Consider the following 18,248-nt stretch of genomic DNA (forward strand, 5'->3'; position numbering starts at 1 on the left):
TCTTTTGGTTGGTTTGTAATTTCTTGCTATTCAATTGTAGTGTTCAATTTATATTTTATGAAATTGTGTTGGTTTATCAATTAACTTGTAACTATTATTATGTGACATTGGCTTGTGGTAAATTGGTTGGGATGCAAACAATTAAGGTAATTACCTTGATAATTAGACCTTTTCTTTGTGTAATCATATGATTACTTTAATGTGGGATTTGATTAAGTACTTGAGGTAATTTTTTCAAAAAATTAACCAACGATTAAAAGTTTTTCCTTCATTGTTTGCTATTTAATTCAATTTTCTTGACTATTATATAGCCTGATTGTTACACTGGTTCACCTATCATTCTGATTGTTACAATCAAATGATCGGTACCTTGATAAGTTTATCAAAGTTCTGTATTCAATTCGTTATAAAATGTCCCATCTAAATAACTTTTTAGTTTTAATTGTTATCCTAAATTGTTTGAAATCTTTTAATTGTATGGACTATTTTGTATCATCACCGAGGATCTATTGTTCATTGGGGAAGATCTTCAAACATTAGGTAAGAGAAAATCAATATAAACAATTTAATCGATTAAATTAATTGATTTTCTTTTTCGAAATCAGAAAAAATTCGAGTCGCAAGACAAGTGAATCAAAATAATCGACGAACGGTCAAGAATGGAAACAATTGGAACTCGATGGGTCAAGGAATGAACGGAAATTCGCAACAGAATAAATTTAACTCTGGTCAAGGTTCCAACGGTCAAACATCTTCTACTGGTGGTACTTCAATGATGACCCAAAATGGACAATCGACTCGAGGTAATCGACAAATGGCTCCAATTAATAACGGAAAAGGAAATTACCCTCAGGGCAATCAAATGAATGGACAAACAAATGGTCAAAACTTTGGTCCAGTTAATAATAATGGGATCAACAGTCCACCACAACAAGGAATCAATCAGAATAGCAATATGAGGCCTCTGACGGGAATTCCAGGTCAAAATAATAACATGCAAGTTACTAAATCGCCGACGAATTCAGGTCAACAATTATATCGATTACAAAATCGTAGGATCGGCTAATGGACAAGACTAACTGACCATTGAACGAAATTGTTTCGTCATATCGGTGAATCTTTTTTTTTAATTGTTCCAATCAAATAATCACCTGGAAGATAACAATTAACAAATTATCATCTCAATTATCAAGCAACTGAATTACATGTAATTAACAGCAATAACAATAAAGTAATCATCTAATAGTTGATACAATTTAATTTCTCAATTATCATAATAATGATTTAAGTTTAGATCGCAAATTAATTTCTCAAGTGATTTAGTTTCAACAATCAATTAATCAATATTTAATTTCACATTGATTCTCAGCAATTAACTCAATAATGAAGAGGAAACAATTAACTTGTAATCATGATTAATATCAACTGAACATTGAAATCCAACAATGATCAATAATAATAATTAACAAGAGTAATTAACAAACAGATGAGATAATCACAGTGTATCATTTATATTGATCAATTAACCTTTTTTGATAAAACAATTAACTTAAAACAATTTAATTGAAACATTGTAACAACAACAATTAACCTGATCAACGAAACTATTAAATAAACTTTAAGAAAACAAGTTAATTATTTTTACCCTGAAGCAAATAACAATCAACAACAACAGGTAACAATTAATAATAAGTGTATAATAAGATACAATTAATAAATTGAAATGATTTAATTTAAATTGTTGAATTGGGAAGAAAATTAAATTCAACAATTAAAACCACAATCACTTTGATCAACAACAAAAATATTCACAAGTTGAAGGTTACAAAATCAACTAATTAATACAATGTGATTTAATGGCAATTAATTGTTGATTATTTACAATTTAATCTTCATGTCATCTTCCTTCCTCCACACTCCATCATCATCATCATCATCCTCATCATCATCATCATCCTCATCATCATCATCTTCCATCATCATCCTTGTTTATCCAATTTTCCTCCTTCGCTTTAACTGATCATATGTTAACGAACCAAAGATCATCTCACTCATTTGATTCTCTCTCTTGATTATTTATATTCTTATAATTGATTAATTAATTTTTCTCCTGTGATTGTACGCGAATGTCCACCTTAGAGTATCAACAATTTATCTCCAACAATTAATCAACAACAACAACAATTAAACATTAATTTAGTTCCCAAAACAAAACTATTATGTTGAGAATCACATGTAACCAAACAAACGGTTTTCCTGTTCAACTGTTTCCTTTTCCAGGTTTGTCTTTTGTTTTTCTTTTGCTTTTCTAATTGATTTTCAAATTTTCTATTTAATTAACTGATTGTTACCTTTGTGTCTTCTTCTAATTGACAATAATTAACTAGTGTTAACATTGATTCTTTCGGTCAATTGTTTGGAGTTACGGTTCCATGGAGAATTGATTGATTTCTATGGTTTGTCTATAGTTTCTTTGTTTTTCTACCTCAAGTGTAAGTCTTGATTTTTCTTTGTTCTATTCTGTTAATTGTTGTTTGATTAATTTCCAATTTACATGGGAAATTTATATTCTCTTTTCTTTTTAATTGTTAGTTTATCGTTTGGGAACAAGATGGATACCATTTATAGCCAATGGATGATAACAACATGTACATAATTTTCATTCCAATCAACTCTTGTCTTTTTCTGGCCTACTCATTTTTCCTACACTTCGTCATCTTTATTTCTGTTTTCATCTTTTCTTCCTCCGCATCTTTTGGGATCGAAATTTTCTTTTTCTTCTAAATTTATCTTCTCTCTCTTGACATCTCTCTCTCTCTACTCTCATCTTTGTCTTTCCCTTGACACACACACACACACTTGGTTATTATAAACGTAGGAGAGAGAGAGAGAGGGAGAGGGAGAGAGATGGTAAAGTCAGGATATTTTAGATGATGATAAGAAAGAGAAAAGGAAAGAAGATGAAATGGAAAAAGAAATATGTGCATCTCTCTTACATCCTCATCATCATCTTCTTATGGATCATCATCCTCGGGATAAAGGGTCGCTTTGAAAGTGAGTAAAAATAGTGAGATATTATATATAATCTCTTCATCTTCTTCACTCTTCATCCTCTTCATCGTCTAAACATTTCAAAATCATTTTCTTCTCATAGTTTTATCTTTTCCATAGTTTTATGTCGTTTCCAACATCTTCACAATCAATATCATCATCATTGTAAATTGTTCATCTATCCACTTACCTGTAGTATCAATAATTTTGTTTTGTTGTTTCTTAATCTGTACAATATAACCAAAGATGATTCTCTCTCTCTCTCTCTCTCTCTCTCATCATCATCATCAATCCTCCACTTGAGTGGAAGATACGAACAAAAAATTGATGAGAATGATGATCTAATGATGATAAATATGATGAGAGAAATTGAGACAAGACAAAGATACACCAACTGGTTGATTCTTTCAATTGATTATGTTTGTGGTTTATTGGTGATTATATTTAAGGACATGATGATGATGAAGAGTTTACAGAAGAGAAACAATATTAATGTAACACATTGATTAACACACTTGGAGAATTAAACAATTAGCTAATTGCTTTTTTCTTCTCACAACTGTTATCGCCATGTTGACTACATTCAAAGAGAGAAACAAAACATCATCAAACTCTTACTCATATTCTCTTTCTTTTTCTCTTTCTCCCTCATTTTCTCAACATTTTCCCTCTTTCTCTTCATCGTCTCTTCTTGCCCTTTATCTTCCTCTTTTTTTCAAATTCATTTTCATTTCTTTCTCTCTCCCTTATCCTCCATGTTTTTCTGTTACAATGTGTACTTTTTGTTTTTTTCTTTGTGTTCTTTTTATTTCTAATAATCAGTTGATCAAATTAGATTCTTACCTTATATTTATTTATTGGTTTTCTCTCTCTCTCTCTCTTCCAGTTAACTTTCTTCATAATTATCTTCATTTATCATCTTTAATTTGTCTTCCTGGTTCTTTACCGTTTTGATGATAAAATGGTAACAACGTGTTGATGTCCTTCTAATCCCCTTCTTTACCCAATAATCTACATCATCTTCATTTGTAACCTTGTTTTTCTTAATCGTCTTGATCTTCCTCATTAACATGATGTTCATCTTGTTCAACAACGTGAACCATTATCATAATTTACTGGAAACAAGAGGAACAAAGTTCGAGTTGCAACGAATCGCTGGTTCAGCAGAAAGAAAACCTTACACTTGAAAATATAAGAATAAGAAGAAAATAGAGAGAGAGAGAGAGGATAAGGAGTTTGACGAAAGAAGATGAATTGGTGATAGAGAAAAGGTATCATCATCAGAGAGAGCTTTTCCTTTTTTCGATTTTTTTTAAGTTCGCTTTTCGTTCCACTTATAAACAGACAAAACGTTTACCTACATCGTTCCTATCTTCATATTCTGATCATCTTGTCTTCGTCATCATAACCTTCAACATCATCCTCATCATCATCATCAATATACTCTTATATTCCCATCAAATCTTCAATCATTAACATTCAAAAACGCTTCTAGTTTATTAGTTTTTCCTTTTGTTAATCAATTTTCTTTTTTAGTTTTCTAATCTTTACTGTTACTTTTTCTCTGTTCACTTTTAGTTTTAAATGTTTTTTATTCTACGATATCAACTACACATTCGCCTATGTGACCTACTTATCCGAGAGAATTTGCAAATTGTCTCTCATCGTGGTGCAGAAAAAAAAGAGAGACATCTTACCAGACAGCGTTGGAATGTCCATTCGAAATAATCTAATACTGTCAGGTAAAGATGTCTTAAAAATACTGCGAAAATCAACCTCCAACTGACCACATCGATAATGGACAAAGATGAATCTTCTCATTTCTTAAGGTAAGTCCAATTAAGTTAAATTTTCACATAGAAAATTGGAGTCAGTTTAATAAATTAGTTATAGGATATTAATAGAACTCGGTTTGAACAGTTTAAATTGTGTTCTATTAAAATTAGATTACTACAAATTAACGACACAAGGAAATTTTCAGTTATATTGGATGAGAATCGAATGAATCAAAAACTGGAAACCAAAGATATTCAGGAAATAACACAAAAGAAAATAAAGAGAAAACCTTGATAAATAGAATTTTATGTATTCGAAGGCCGGAAGTTACCATTGGGTGCTGATAGTTTGCCAAAAACTGTTGTCTAACTATGAGAAAATCAAAGAGGAGGAGAGAGAGAGAGAGAGAGAGAGAGAAATAAAGGAAGAAGGAGGAAGATGAGGTTAAGATGAAAACAAAACGAAAATGTAATGAACCAAAAAGATGACGAAGATAAGTAAAGATGAAAACCGAAGATGAGGCAAATCTATTGTTGAACTTTGGTGAAAAATGATCCGATTCGAAGAGGACAAGTAACATGAACTGACCTTTTCCCTCTTCCAATTGAACAGGGATAATGTTTAGATTTATTCGATAGATATTTGGTCCAAATATAGATGATTGTTGATCGAAAAGCAACATGGCTTACACATGTCTCGCTCTCTCTTCTCTTATTTTAGGAACAAAAATCTTGGGCCAAACTGAATTTCGCAAAAATTTCTTCAATCTTCATCATCATCTTTTCTCTCTCTCTCTCTCTCTCTCTCTCTCTCGCTCTCCTTCTCGCCCTCGTCATGTTCCCTTCTAATTAGCTGTGATGAATTGAAATCGGAAGTCTACCCCTCACACATGTGACCTTAGAAAATGTTTACTTGTCAGGTCACTTCCGTTTCCATCAAGTCCCAATTGAATATTATATCGTAGAAATGAGTTAACTATCTCATGAGAATCGTCTGTAAGTTAATCTTGTATCATGATTAGCTAATTGATTGATTTATCAGTTTGGATTGTTTAGTTCAATAAATTAATCACTTTTAATAAATTAGAGTATAAAATTATCAATACAATATTTGCAATTAGTTAATCAAGGATTAGTAAATTAGTAAATTGGTTTAATTGTGCTTGTAATTGAAGCTTCATCAACATCATCAACTAAGCCAAGTATTGTTTTGGTTGTTGTCTCAACGATTAAATCGTTGTCGTTAATTGTTGTTGGATTTGATGGTAATGATGATGATGATGATGATGGTGGAGTTTGTGTCGTTGATGATGAAATTACTGCTGGTTCGACCTTGATTGTTGATGAATTTGGTTGACTATTAACTGTTGTTGGATTTTGACTACTTGATGCTATCGATGGTGATGATGTCGTTGTCGTTGTCGTTGTTGATGTTGATGATGATGTCGATGTTGGTTGAGATGATGAAGGTGCGATCGATGAAGACACTGGACTCGAAGGTGTGTCGTCCAATGGGACATCGCTTCCGCCCACCAAAGCATCAGAAATGTGATCACTCAATTCATTTACCTGAGATGCGATATTGGTCAAAGCAGCGACACCAATTAACCGATTATGAAGAAGAGATAAATTGTTCCTTAATTGGTGAATATGTTTCAGCATCGGTTTCAACATGGCCGTGTAGGTGAATCGACGGGTCGAGGTGAAATTTGTTATCGCTGATTGAACATGAACTTCAAGGGAATCAATATCATCTAGAACATGAGTGAACTTTTGATCTGACGAAGGTGGTACAACGATCTTAGTTATTGGAACACGACCATAGTGAGACAATGAAGTTGATCCCGTTGAATCAGCTATTGGCGAAAGTGTCGCATTGACCTCAGAATTGGATTCAGAATAAGTAACTGTTGTTGGTACCAATGAATCAGAATTACCGTTATAACTATTGGATCCTTGTTGTTGCTGTTCAAATGTCTGATAATCCAAATCGTCGTAACTTTTCAATGTACAAGCAACAGAATTACTCAGACAAAGGTCAACATCTCGATTAATCGAAGCCAAAATTTGATTCGCTCGGACAATTGATTGTTTGGTTGTATCAATATCACTTTCAATCTCTCCATACAAAGGAGCACAATTAACCAAACAATTAAACAATAATCCAATGGGAAACAGGTAAACAATTAAAAATGATTGATTCATGATGATAAACAGAGAGAGAGAGAGAGAGACCCAAAGAAAAAGATAATGACCAAAATCAAAATCAATTCACTCGACAATCAAATTGATGACCAACAATCAAGTAGTCAAATCTAAATGAAGACAATATCAACCAAAGACGAAGCCTTTTATATCCAAAAAAAAGATACAAAAAATCAATTAACTCTCTCGCTCCCTCGTTGTAACGATCGTTGCGATCATTTCTCCCTCTCTGTTAAGTGTTACACGGAAAAAACTGACCCTCCCCTGAGAAACTGGACAAGACCGATTTGGCAAAGTTGACCATTGATAAAGGCTGAAAAAAGATACAATTAGTTGATTGGAACGGTATAAACATACAAACTGGTACAGTTAATGATTTAATTCAACCGGATTGAGGTAAAGGAGGTTAAACTAAATGATACCCGAAAATCAAACTGACCAAGACCAGAATTGTGGTTGACCTTTATTTCAATTTTTCCTCTATTTAGATGATGAAAAGAAAATATTTTCTCATTTCTTCTTGTGGACTAATTGTTACTCGTTATTCCGGTGTCACTTGTCATCATCATTCTCATCATCATTATTACCTGAGTTTCATTTGTATCATTTAAATTTATCATCATCATGACGATGAAAACATCATTACGATTAATTGTAATCAACGAGAAAAATTAAATTACCTTTTTACACTTGTAACTATTACCGGAATTACCTGAGTTCATGAAATGAAATGAAATCCATTAATAAAGACATGATAATCATTAGAAAATAATATTAATCAACTTGTGAATATTAATTATGATTAGAAAACGATGATTAACTAAATAGTAATTATTAGTTAACATTAATCTATGTTTTTCTTACGATCAACATTAGCAATTATTATTGTTTAGTATTTACCCTCATCGGAATCAATTTAATTGTCCTCTGGCAATTTAAACAAATTAACCATTATCATTATGGTTAAGGATATGATTAAACTTGATAATGGTGACAGAGTTTACAATTAACCATGTCAGTGTTTTAATTGTTTAAGTTTTTGTTTTGTTGTTTTTTTTGGTTTCAATCCAATTTATCATTGGTTATGTTAATTGTTGGCTGATTGTTTCATTTTTGTTTTTTATTATTTACTGATCTTGTTATTAGCTAATTGTTAATCATTATCATTATCACCTTGAGCAAGTAAATTGCACTCAACTCAATTGATTGCTCTTCATCATCATTACTTCAGTGGTTAATCAATGATCCTAATTGTCAATTTAAATTTGTTACAGTTTCTGTTTTCCAACAAATTTAGTTTACTACAATTAATTGTCAATTAGTTTACATTAGTTGATTATGTTTGCAGTTTTTGTTTTCAAGTGTAAATTTATCTGGCAATGGTTAACATTTTGATTGATCAATTTAAACAGAAAATCAAATCATCTTCAATAAATCAATCCAGTGATTTATTAATATTTAGATTATCAAATAATCGTTGAAATAATCAACAATCTAATCATCTAATTTTAAGGTTAACTGATTGTTTTTCAAATGAATTATGTTCATTGAAATCAAATTAACTCTTTAATCTGATTGATTAGATAAATAAATTGTAAGTACATTTAATTGTAATACTGTAAGTTACAGTTTCTGTTTGAATTTGGGCTTTTTCATTTAATATTTTGGCGATCATGAGTTGATGATAATGATTTCAATGAAATTAACTGCAATTTATCATTGAGATTGAAACATTTTCGTAACAGAGATTGATTTAAAGGAGAGATCAACATGAGGATAAACTGGATTAGGATGATGTGGAAGACGGTGAGTGAGTGAGTGAGAGTGAGAGAGAAACCTAAATGAACAAAATTCCCTGTAAATAAATCTAAAATTGTAGACTAATGTTGAGTGAAATTCTGTTCCGTTTTTTCTTGGCGAACTTGCAATGTAATTCCATAAATAAATTGTTACAATATCAAATGTTAATTGTTGGCCAAAATTGGATTAGTTGAGATGGAGAAAAAAAGTCAATTTAGTAATTCTTTGGTTGCGTACATTCCTTTCAGATAACATTGTTGACAGTACAATTTATCTTCGTGTCGAGCTGCTTTTCCTGTAGCCAGTCGAGTGTTACAAGCCTCTGGAATTGATGATGGACGGAAGAGAGAGAGAGAGAGAATGGAAATGATTAGAATAGAAATCAGAGTGGATAGAAGATGGAAAATTAATGATAACCATAGTTGGCAGAAAATTTACCACAATGACAGGATTAATTGTGATAGAAATCAACAGTTAATCAATCAGTTGGTGTTAGTCTATGAAAAATGATGGCTTTAAATACTTACCGCATTTGAAGCATGTTTTGTGCCACTTCAATGGACCAGCGGACATTTCCTCGGCGGCGTAAACAGTTTTACTACACTTTGGACATTTAGCCGACATTATGATGAAATCGATTGATATAATTTATCACAGAAAATTAGATGATATAACTTTTTGATCGTTGATATTGGACTTTTGAGGTTTTAGAACTTATTTACAACAGGTTAATATCGTGAATATTAACCAGATTAATAAGAGTTAGAATTTATATTATGGATTAAGGAGGAAGATTTTGATTCTCACTATTTATCTTCTCTCTCCCTCTCCTTTCAAATATCGCTCATGGTACAGTGGCAGTGGTTATTTTTGGTAACTGTGGCTAGAAACACACAATCGTAGAGAAAAATATCTGCACTCAACTCGCAATTGATTCTGAGAAGAGAGAGTAGCAAATGTTTCATAATTGTTTCCATTTTCAATAGTATTAGAAGAGTGAAAAAAAGAGGTACATGTTCACTCGTGAATATACACCTTCGATTGAGAGGATGGAAGAAGAACCTTCTCTTTCTCTTCCATGCAAATCTTTTGCACGAGGAGCAGAAGATTTTCTTCAAAATTTGGCTTATTTTTGTACAAATGATGACGATGATGATGATGATTTGAGAAAATAAACATCAAACGTAATCCAGTTATTCTTTGAAAGTGTTCAAAAGTACTCATGGTGACACAGAGCCTCGAAAATCACCTTCATGGATCCTCGTATCTCTTTTTTTTTGTTATCATCTTCATCTTGACGCTTCGTTTCCTTCTTCCTTGTCGTCATAATCCTCGTTACATTATCATTATCTTCATCATTTATCCTTGGAGGTTTAAATTACAAAGCTTTGCCATTTTTTTCGCTTCTGTAATAATTAAATCACTTTTTTTTACTTCAAGATGCTCAAGTCATCTGGTAGATTGTCAGAGAAAATTGAAAAGTCGAGTGAGAAGATGTGTCGATATCAAGACGAAATTGGCATCGATAGGGATATAACTTTAGTTGGATAATTCATTTAAATTGCTGAGTAACACTTGAGAGGCCACTAGATGACGATGAGTTATTTAGATGAGATGATCATCATTTTCCAAAATCTCTCTGGCATTTTTAAAGAAATCAACAAGTCAGCTGGAAATAAATTTGAAGCTTTTCCAATGACATTGAAGATTAATCATCGTTAATACATGTTAGTAGATTAATTTAATCTTCGAGATCCGATCCAGATAAATTTGTCCTTCGTCAATGTAATAATAGATACAATGGTCACTAGAATCGGTCATTTTAAATCCTAATCGGGTTCCAAGAATGGTACAAGGCTCAATTTTAGCAACTTGTTCAAAGAAATGATTTCCAATTGATGATATCAATACTTTCTCATTGATATCTTCATCATTGGAATCAAATGAAGCTACAATTGGACAAGGATCACCACCGACGAAACCATCCTGACAATCAGAATAATGTCCACCCAAATCAACCAGAAGAGCAAACAATTTAGCCAAACAATCCTTGTAATTGCCATCAACTTTCTCATCGATTGTCTTGAGAAAATTATCAATTCCATCAATTATAATTCCTGTGAGTTTACCAACATGGATGAAAAGGTTTGCCAAATGGGAGATTAAATCACCAAAGGTTTTCAGGTATTGGATGGAAATGTTTTTCGCTGAAATTGCATCAAATTGTGGCATCCGATGAACATGAAGGGGAATCTTGGTTAACTGGTAATTACAGATGAACATAATTGTACAGTCGTCGGAATTTAGAGTCTTGCAAGATTGGTGACTTAGGCTACTCGCCATTTGAAGGAGTAAACTTGTCTTGCACGTACCAGGGCTTCCGATTAGTAGGACACTTTTACAATCTTTCATTCCAGGATAACTAACGGGGAATATTAGTTGACACAAATCCATGGTGGAAAAAAGATTCTTTTCTAAAAAGAGAATAGAAAAAAAAAAAAAGAAAAGAATTTAAAAGAGTTAACAAAATGGTTGCCAATCATATGGTCACAAGAAGACAAGTGAAGTGAAGCACAAAGAAAAAGCTAAAAAAGAAATTAATTAATCTCATATCCAGGATAATTTAAATTCTTTGACAATTAGACTAAATTAATTGTCGTATTCTAAATTACGAGGCACAAAATTAGAGACAATTTAACAATCTTTTTCGGAAGAGAAAAATTAATTAACCAGTGAGAGATTAAACTAAAACAAACAAAGAATAAATCTCATTAAAAGTAACCTAATTTTCAAGATGAGAGATCTAGAAATTCATTGAGCTGATTTAAACAATTGATAAATTATCTCATAATTCAGACAATTAGTTAGAAATGCCATCAAGTGATTTAATTAAAAATCATCTATATACAAACAGTCAAACTTTCCAATGAAATTGTCAACAATTTGTCAACCTAAACACCAACAAAAAGAAACCAATGGATGAATGAAACAATCAACCTTTTGATCCAAGTAGATTGTAATCAAAGGTAATGGACAATCACAGCAATTAAATTGGCAACTTGACAACAACAATTAAATCATCAACCAAAATGGTAAGACACAAGAAAAAAAACATAAACAATATAATCAAAGAAACAATTGAACATTTGATCAACTTAACAAACAGAATCAAAGAAAAAGCTAATAACATTTAAAGAAAATTGTTCACTCACCTTTGAGATTAAATTGCGATGGTTAATTGTTGATTAATTCGTTTGGAAGAATTGATTGTAAATTAATAATTCTTTTTGTTTCTATTTTGTTTACATTACCTGAGAGAAGAAGAAAAGAAAGAGAAAAAAGTAAGAGAAAAAAAGAAAAGAGGGAAAGAAGAAAAAGAAAAGTTGTTTTTCTTTTTAGCGTTCAGGTAACTAAGGTAGCAGAATAGAATAAACAAATTTTTCTATTCTCTTTTACTTCAAATTGTTTAATTTTCTTTAATTCAATTAAATTGTAATATTTTCCATTCTAAACAATGGACTGGTAATCAGTTAATTTTACTAATTGTTCCTCAGGCCTGACAAGTATAACAATCAACAATTGGGTGAGTTTTTTTTCCTCAATAAATGTTTGTATTTTAATGCTATGGAAAAGGTTGACCAGCCCAACCCATTTAACCAGCAGATGGAATTTCAAATTTATGTTGTTCTTTTTTTGCTAATTAATTGTTACAATTAACTGTTTTTCTTTCGTTATTTCAGGGCCTTGGAATTAATACTGTTACATCTGTTCTCTATTTGGACTTAATCACTCATTTGGAACCTTAACGATTCTTCAGAAGAACTTCTTTATTTACCTTGACGTTTATTTTTCTTCTTCTTCAATTTTCTACCTTTAATGGTTTAACCACTGGTTCCATTTGGTTCCTTTTTCTCATCAACTAATTTTCCACCCAGTGATTTTGTGGCGGTCCAATTACCTCATATACTGGAATTTACCTTTACACCGAAACAATTTTCCATCCAAATTTTTACTTTTCTTTCTTGAGTCTAATCGTTTAATCTCAAGAAATTTGACTAAAGGTATCAACATGGAATCTCATCTGAATACTTACCTTTTATTATTGAGCCTAATTGGCTTTTTTTGGTTACCTGTTACGTTTGGTCAACAAGAGCCGACAATCTCATTCATCAGTAAGGAGAAAATTGTTGATTTAGGAGAGACCGTTGAACTTTCTTGTGACACACTTTACGCAAGCGGTTATGCTATTCAATGGATTAAATTAAGTGACCCAGTGATTATCCTTTCCTCTGGATCAACAAACTATCTGGGTGATAGAATCATGGTTGTTCGTGACGGTGATAAATACAAGTTGCATATTCGAGATGTTCGAGAAGTAGATAATGGTGAATATATGTGCCGAATCACTATGGTATCATCATCGTCCAATATTCAAGCCTCTGTTAATTTAACTGTTCGTATCCCTCCAGTTATCAGTGATGACAGTACTCGACATGTAATCACATCAGTTAATACATCAAAAGTTACTCTTAAATGTTTCGCCAATGGTCATCCTAAACCAAGAATCTCATGGCGTCGTGATGGTAACAAAGAGCTACCTGGTTATGGTGCTCATTTCATTGGATCTGAATTGGTATTAACCAATATTTCAATCAATCACCAAGGAACTTACTATTGTATTGCCGATAATGGTGTTGCTCGTGGAGATCGTCGGGCTGTTTCAGTTGAAGTTGAATATCCTCCTTTGATTACTGTTCCCAAAGAAAGAGTTGGTCAAGCTCTTAATCATAATCAACTTTTGGTCTGTAAAGTTCGTGCCTTCCCTTTGGCCTCAATATCTTGGTATAAAGAGGGTGATGACTATCAGGAAAATTTATCGAACAGTAAAAATTACAACATTTCAATATTTCAGACTAACAATGAATTTGAATTTACAACAATCTTGCGAGTTCAAAGAATCGAGAAACGAAACTATGGTCGATATTATTGTCAAGCCTCCAACAAATTGGGAGCATCAAAAGCCAGTCTCGAATTAGAGGAAACTCAGAATGTTATCTGTCCACCCGATTGTTCATCCATATACTCAGACTACGGTAGTGGTTCATTTTCATCTCTCAATCAACAATCAAGTGCCTTAATTTATTATTATTTAGTAATCACAATTTTTGCCAAGTTATACCAAAACTTTTTATTCTAATTAGTTAAATAATTAATTCACCTCAGCACAATGGACACCAAGGCTCGTATTCACCTCAAAGAGATTAACTTTGATTTTGAAACTAAATCACTTCACCTCAACTTGATTGTTTCACCAATCGAAATCACAATTTGCTCTAAGATCACAGTTAACTGTGGATGGATTTTGAAAACTCATCAAGCTTAAATTACATGATCGAATCTCTTTTTTCATTCCTAAAACCCGTTGATCAAATCTATTGGAATCAAAAAGCCTTTTAATCAATTTATACCTAATAGAAAATGGTTTATACGAAAAATAAACATCAATTCTCAAATTTTCAGCCAAAGTGTTAAAATGATGGAAATGGTAATGAAAAGTTAATCAGTTAATCATCACTTGATTACTTTGTTTATTTAAAGTTTTTCTTTTCATAGCATAAACATGATTCTGATGGAATTGATTTTCTTTTCCTTCCTTTTAGCTTGAGATGGAAAAGAAAACACTTACACAGTAAAGTTAACGTGCGATTTGAACGTAGATACAAGAGTAAAAGATTCAAAGGATACAATTGAAAATCTATGTGATTCTCTTTTCAGGTCGATAGTCAAATAAATAAGTCGATTAAAAGAGTAAAAGTAAACATAGTTAAGGAAAGAATAATGAAAAAGAAAAGCAAAATGGAAAATGGAAAATGGAAAATATAATATAAAAAATTGAGATACAAGAAAGAAGAGAAAATGAAGATCTTCATGGATTAGTTTTGTTTCCTTTTCGTAGATTTTTGTTTTCTTTAATTGTCAATTCATTTCCTTAAATATTCTGATTGTTTTGAATGATGACTTGATAATGTAGATGCGATGGTTGTTGATGAAATAGATTTATTTATGTGTAATTGGCTGGAACGTAATATTATCTACAGTTGGTCCTAGAAGAGTAGTTTGTGCTTTCAATCGAGCTCTTGATTCTGCTGCTTTTAATTGTTCCATGTGGAATTGTTGCCTCTCATGGATTAAATCTTGTTTCTGTTGTTCCAACTGAAAGAGGAAAAAAATAATCAATTAGATGATCAATCAAATTGTTGAGAGAAAATTTTATAAACTTCTACAAAATACTTACAGTTTCTTTCTCTTTGTCCAGCAACGATTCCATTTCCTCGAAATTTTTCAATTTAAGTTGTAATTTCTTCAATTGTGTATCAACTAACATGGCAACGAACGCTTTGATCTTTCGCTCCTCAACAGCGGCTAAATGTTTCGCTTTAACAGCGGCAGCTCCCAATGCCGATGCCGCTGCATTGTTAATCTGTGAATCTTTTAAACTTTTATCTCTTTCACCAGTTCCTCCACCGGCGGTCGATGTTCCCGATGTACCACTACCATCCTTGGTTGATGATCGTTCATTGAAAGATTCATCTTTAAAATCAGATCTTTGGACACCATTGGAATGAGTTTCCTCTTTAATTGTTGTAGTTTTCGGAATCGAATCACATGAACCAATTTCTGAAGATTTTCCATTGGGATCAAATTCTAATTTAGGTGTAATCAGCGGTTCTTTCATTTCAGAATCAATTAAAGATGAAGATGCTCCAAACAGAGAGGAACCTCTACTTCCATCGCCAGGGTTCATATTCATATCAGAGTCTTTAATTGTTGAGGTATCACTGGAAGAAGAAATTGATGTTGAAGTGGTGGTTAAATCGTGTAACTTTTGTGGTGAAACATTGTCATCTTTTAGACGAGCAAACTCATTGATCGCCGCTTTAGCAGCGGAAGCAGCGATTCGAGGATCAACAACACTCGCTAGAAAAGCAATTGTTGACATTATTGGATTTCCTGATTTTGAGAATGGAATTGATTGATAATTGGCTGGTAAGGGTGACCCTGTATCTTCAAGGTAAGGATCTTCAATGGGTAATCTTAAAAATTGTAAAATACACTCGTCTTGGGTTCGGCTTCCAACATGATCGCAAACTTTATTCCAATCATCTTTGTACATCTCAATGGCTTCCAGGAGAAGTAGAATCTCTTGTTCATCCCATTCTCGTGTTATTGTGGCTGCACCTTTGTGTCGATAAGCGGCATTTCTTTGTTCGTATTGATCCATTCGAAGTCCAAAGTTATCATTTAAAACTGTTTTCGTTTGCGTTTTGTCTGATTCACTTTTAACTTCCTTGTCTAAAGATAAAACTTGCTTTTGAGCTGAGGTACTTGAAACACTTCGAGGATGAGCAATGGGCATAAGTCCACCAGGAGTATCAACAAATATATTAAAATGACTGGTTGTTGGAGGTCCCATTGAATTTGGCCGATCATCTGGATCTACATGGAAATTGATTAATCCCCACAATTCTAGAAAGGTATGCACTCGGTGAATGGCACAAACATCGCCAACAAGATTACGACGACAAGCAGTTACTGTTAGATATTCTGTTGGATTAATACGATAAGAGTCAATCATAAAGTTTCTGTAAGCTAAATAAACTTCAGGAGTTTTAGATTTGTTTGAATTGTTGAAGAACTCGGTTAAAGCTCGTTTTTCAATTGGATGTATTGATTTGTAATCAAACCAAGAAGAGTAACTAGGAATTACAACATAATTTGCTTGGTCAATTTCGGTTTCATCATCATCACCAATTCTTATGGTCAAAGTTTCCTCCTCATAATGTTGACTTCTCATTAGATCAAAATCTGACATTCCCACTTTATCCTCATGGTCAACAGAATCTAATTCAGTGATATATCCTCCTTTTATTGGTGCTAATTCATTATCCTTTGTAGTTCTAGTTCCTGGAACCAATTTTGGCAGATGAACTTCGTGAATATTTGGCTCAGGTAAAGGATCTTCTAAATCTTTGGTTAAATCTTCATAATCTTCGTCTAAACCCTTATAAGCGCGTCTCTTGAAAGAATCAGCACCGGAAAAACTTGTTCTTATTGTTGACAATCGAGATCTTCGTTTCTTATCGGCTGATGATGGTGACGGGGAAAGTTTTCTTTTTGAAAATTTTGACCGGGAATCTTTGGTTTCATCAGGTAAAACTTGAATGATTAATTCAGCTGGAGTGTAACGTTTCTTGGTGTGAGTGGGAACATTATCAACGATGGTTACTTCGTAATCATCTTCATTCATCCATTCATTGTAAACATCGGTATCTAATAACCAGCGAGCTTCAATTTCCCTTTGATTAATCCCGAGACGAGGTGTATCTGGTTCAACGGTGAGATCAACATTACTTAGATAAGAATCATAACTATCAGGAGTATAAAGCCAATGGATTAAAGCGCTTCTCTCCGATTGATTCTTGGCAACAGGTCGACAATAATCATCTGGTTGTTTATTAGGTAGAATTAAATTATGAACAATATGAGTTGCCTCCAATAAAGTTTCAACACATGTTCCTTGATGACGACGAACGATATCCTTCAAGGTTTCAGATAGTTTATCATCAACATCAGGACGTATATACACAATGGGTGTTGATATTTTTTGCGCCGAGAATAAAATTTTTTCAACTGCTCTCAGTAGATCTAAATTTTTCTCAATCTTGGGAATAGATGTAGCCTGTAGGTCAAATTTTCTCCATCCTTGTTCATATTTAAATTTAAACATTGTACCCAATATATGGCAAAGTCCACCTCCTGGTTTGGTATCTAGAATACATTTCATGGGTAACCGAGTCATTGGCGGTTTACTAACAGACCGACCAAGATTATCTTCTTGAAATTGTATCAAACTCAGGACAATTGAGACCAAATTTTTAGCACTTGTAGGATCAGCTTGAAGATATTGACAGTAGATTGATTTATCCAACCATTGGCGAACACAATCAAAACCATTAATTATCTCTGGTGATTCAAAATATTTAGGATCTGCTCCTCCTTCACGTCTTTTTTTAATTGTCATTTTCTTTTCTCTTGCAATGAATTTTTCTTCTCTATTCAGATTTCTCCTCCGTTCTCACCGATTTTTTTTCCTCAAACTTTTCAACCACCAATAACGAGCCCGTTAACAAGGTAACCCAAACAATTAAAGACAAAGACTAACATCACAAAGAATAAAAAAAAACAATTCACTAATTAGAAGTTAAAATTAAGGTAAAAAAACAAAAATCTAAATCAATATAAAAAAAATTTCCACACACAAGCAGAGCTCAAATTCGCAAAAGTGGCTCCATCTGTGGAATTTTTTTTCTTCTCTATTATAAACAAAAGAAATTTTCTAATTTCAATTGATTTTAA

General features: G+C 32.5%; 4 protein-coding genes and 1 long non-coding RNA gene across 9 annotated transcripts; 3 read left to right on the forward strand and 2 right to left on the reverse strand.

Annotated features, from left to right (window-relative positions):
• Nucleotides 1-351: 351 nt before the first annotated feature.
• On the forward strand, nt 352-1,260 carry LOC128391819 (uncharacterized). Its single transcript, XM_053351763.1, has 2 exons — nt 352-540; nt 606-1,260. The coding sequence occupies exon 2, from the start codon at nt 680-682 to the stop codon at nt 1,064-1,066; it is 387 nt and encodes a 128-aa protein (XP_053207738.1). The 5' UTR covers nt 352-540; nt 606-679; the 3' UTR covers nt 1,067-1,260.
• A 696-nt stretch (nt 1,261-1,956) lies between these two features.
• Nucleotides 1,957-4,881, forward strand: LOC128392025 (uncharacterized). Of its 2 annotated transcripts, none has more exons than XR_008325916.1 (4): nt 1,957-2,280; nt 2,388-2,492; nt 2,593-3,054; nt 3,155-4,881. It is a non-coding gene; the product is annotated as an uncharacterized LOC128392025 (long non-coding RNA). The 2 variants fall into 2 exon arrangements; XR_008325917.1 differs by having other exon boundaries at nt 1,958-2,280; nt 3,938-4,881.
• A 4,576-nt stretch (nt 4,882-9,457) lies between these two features.
• Nucleotides 9,458-12,183, reverse strand: LOC128392024 (uncharacterized). 4 transcript variants are annotated; one of them, XM_053351999.1, is made up of 2 exons: nt 12,044-12,183; nt 9,458-11,305 (listed from the first exon to the last, which is right to left on the reverse strand). In XM_053351999.1, the coding sequence occupies exon 2, from the start codon at nt 11,283-11,285 to the stop codon at nt 10,560-10,562; it is 726 nt and encodes a 241-aa protein (XP_053207974.1). In that variant the 5' UTR covers nt 11,286-11,305; nt 12,044-12,183; the 3' UTR covers nt 9,458-10,559. The 4 variants fall into 4 exon arrangements, with proteins under 4 accessions (XP_053207974.1, XP_053207976.1, XP_053207975.1 ...); XM_053352001.1 differs by lacking the exon at nt 12,044-12,183 and adding an exon at nt 11,829-11,983; XM_053352000.1 differs by lacking the exon at nt 12,044-12,183 and adding an exon at nt 11,744-11,971.
• A 72-nt stretch (nt 12,184-12,255) lies between these two features.
• LOC128392022 (lachesin-like) lies at nt 12,256-14,350 on the forward strand. Its single transcript, XM_053351997.1, has 2 exons — nt 12,256-12,414; nt 12,572-14,350. Exon 2 carries the CDS (start codon nt 12,901-12,903, stop codon nt 14,026-14,028), a length of 1,128 nt encoding a protein of 375 aa, XP_053207972.1. The 5' UTR covers nt 12,256-12,414; nt 12,572-12,900; the 3' UTR covers nt 14,029-14,350.
• Nucleotides 14,351-14,402: 52 nt separating this feature from the next.
• Nucleotides 14,403-18,120, reverse strand: LOC128392020 (SWI/SNF complex subunit SMARCC1-like). The gene is made up of 2 exons (XM_053351990.1): nt 15,127-18,120; nt 14,403-15,044 (listed from the first exon to the last, which is right to left on the reverse strand). The coding sequence occupies exons 1-2, from the start codon at nt 17,911-17,913 to the stop codon at nt 14,889-14,891; spliced, it is 2,943 nt and encodes a 980-aa protein (XP_053207965.1). The 5' UTR covers nt 17,914-18,120; the 3' UTR covers nt 14,403-14,888.
• Between the last annotated feature and the right edge of the window lie 128 nt (nt 18,121-18,248).

Source organism: Panonychus citri, unplaced genomic scaffold (genome assembly GCF_014898815.1).
Source record: "Panonychus citri isolate SS breed McGregor unplaced genomic scaffold, ASM1489881v1 Contig00135, whole genome shotgun sequence".
NCBI lineage: Eukaryota > Metazoa > Arthropoda > Arachnida > Trombidiformes > Tetranychidae > Panonychus > Panonychus citri.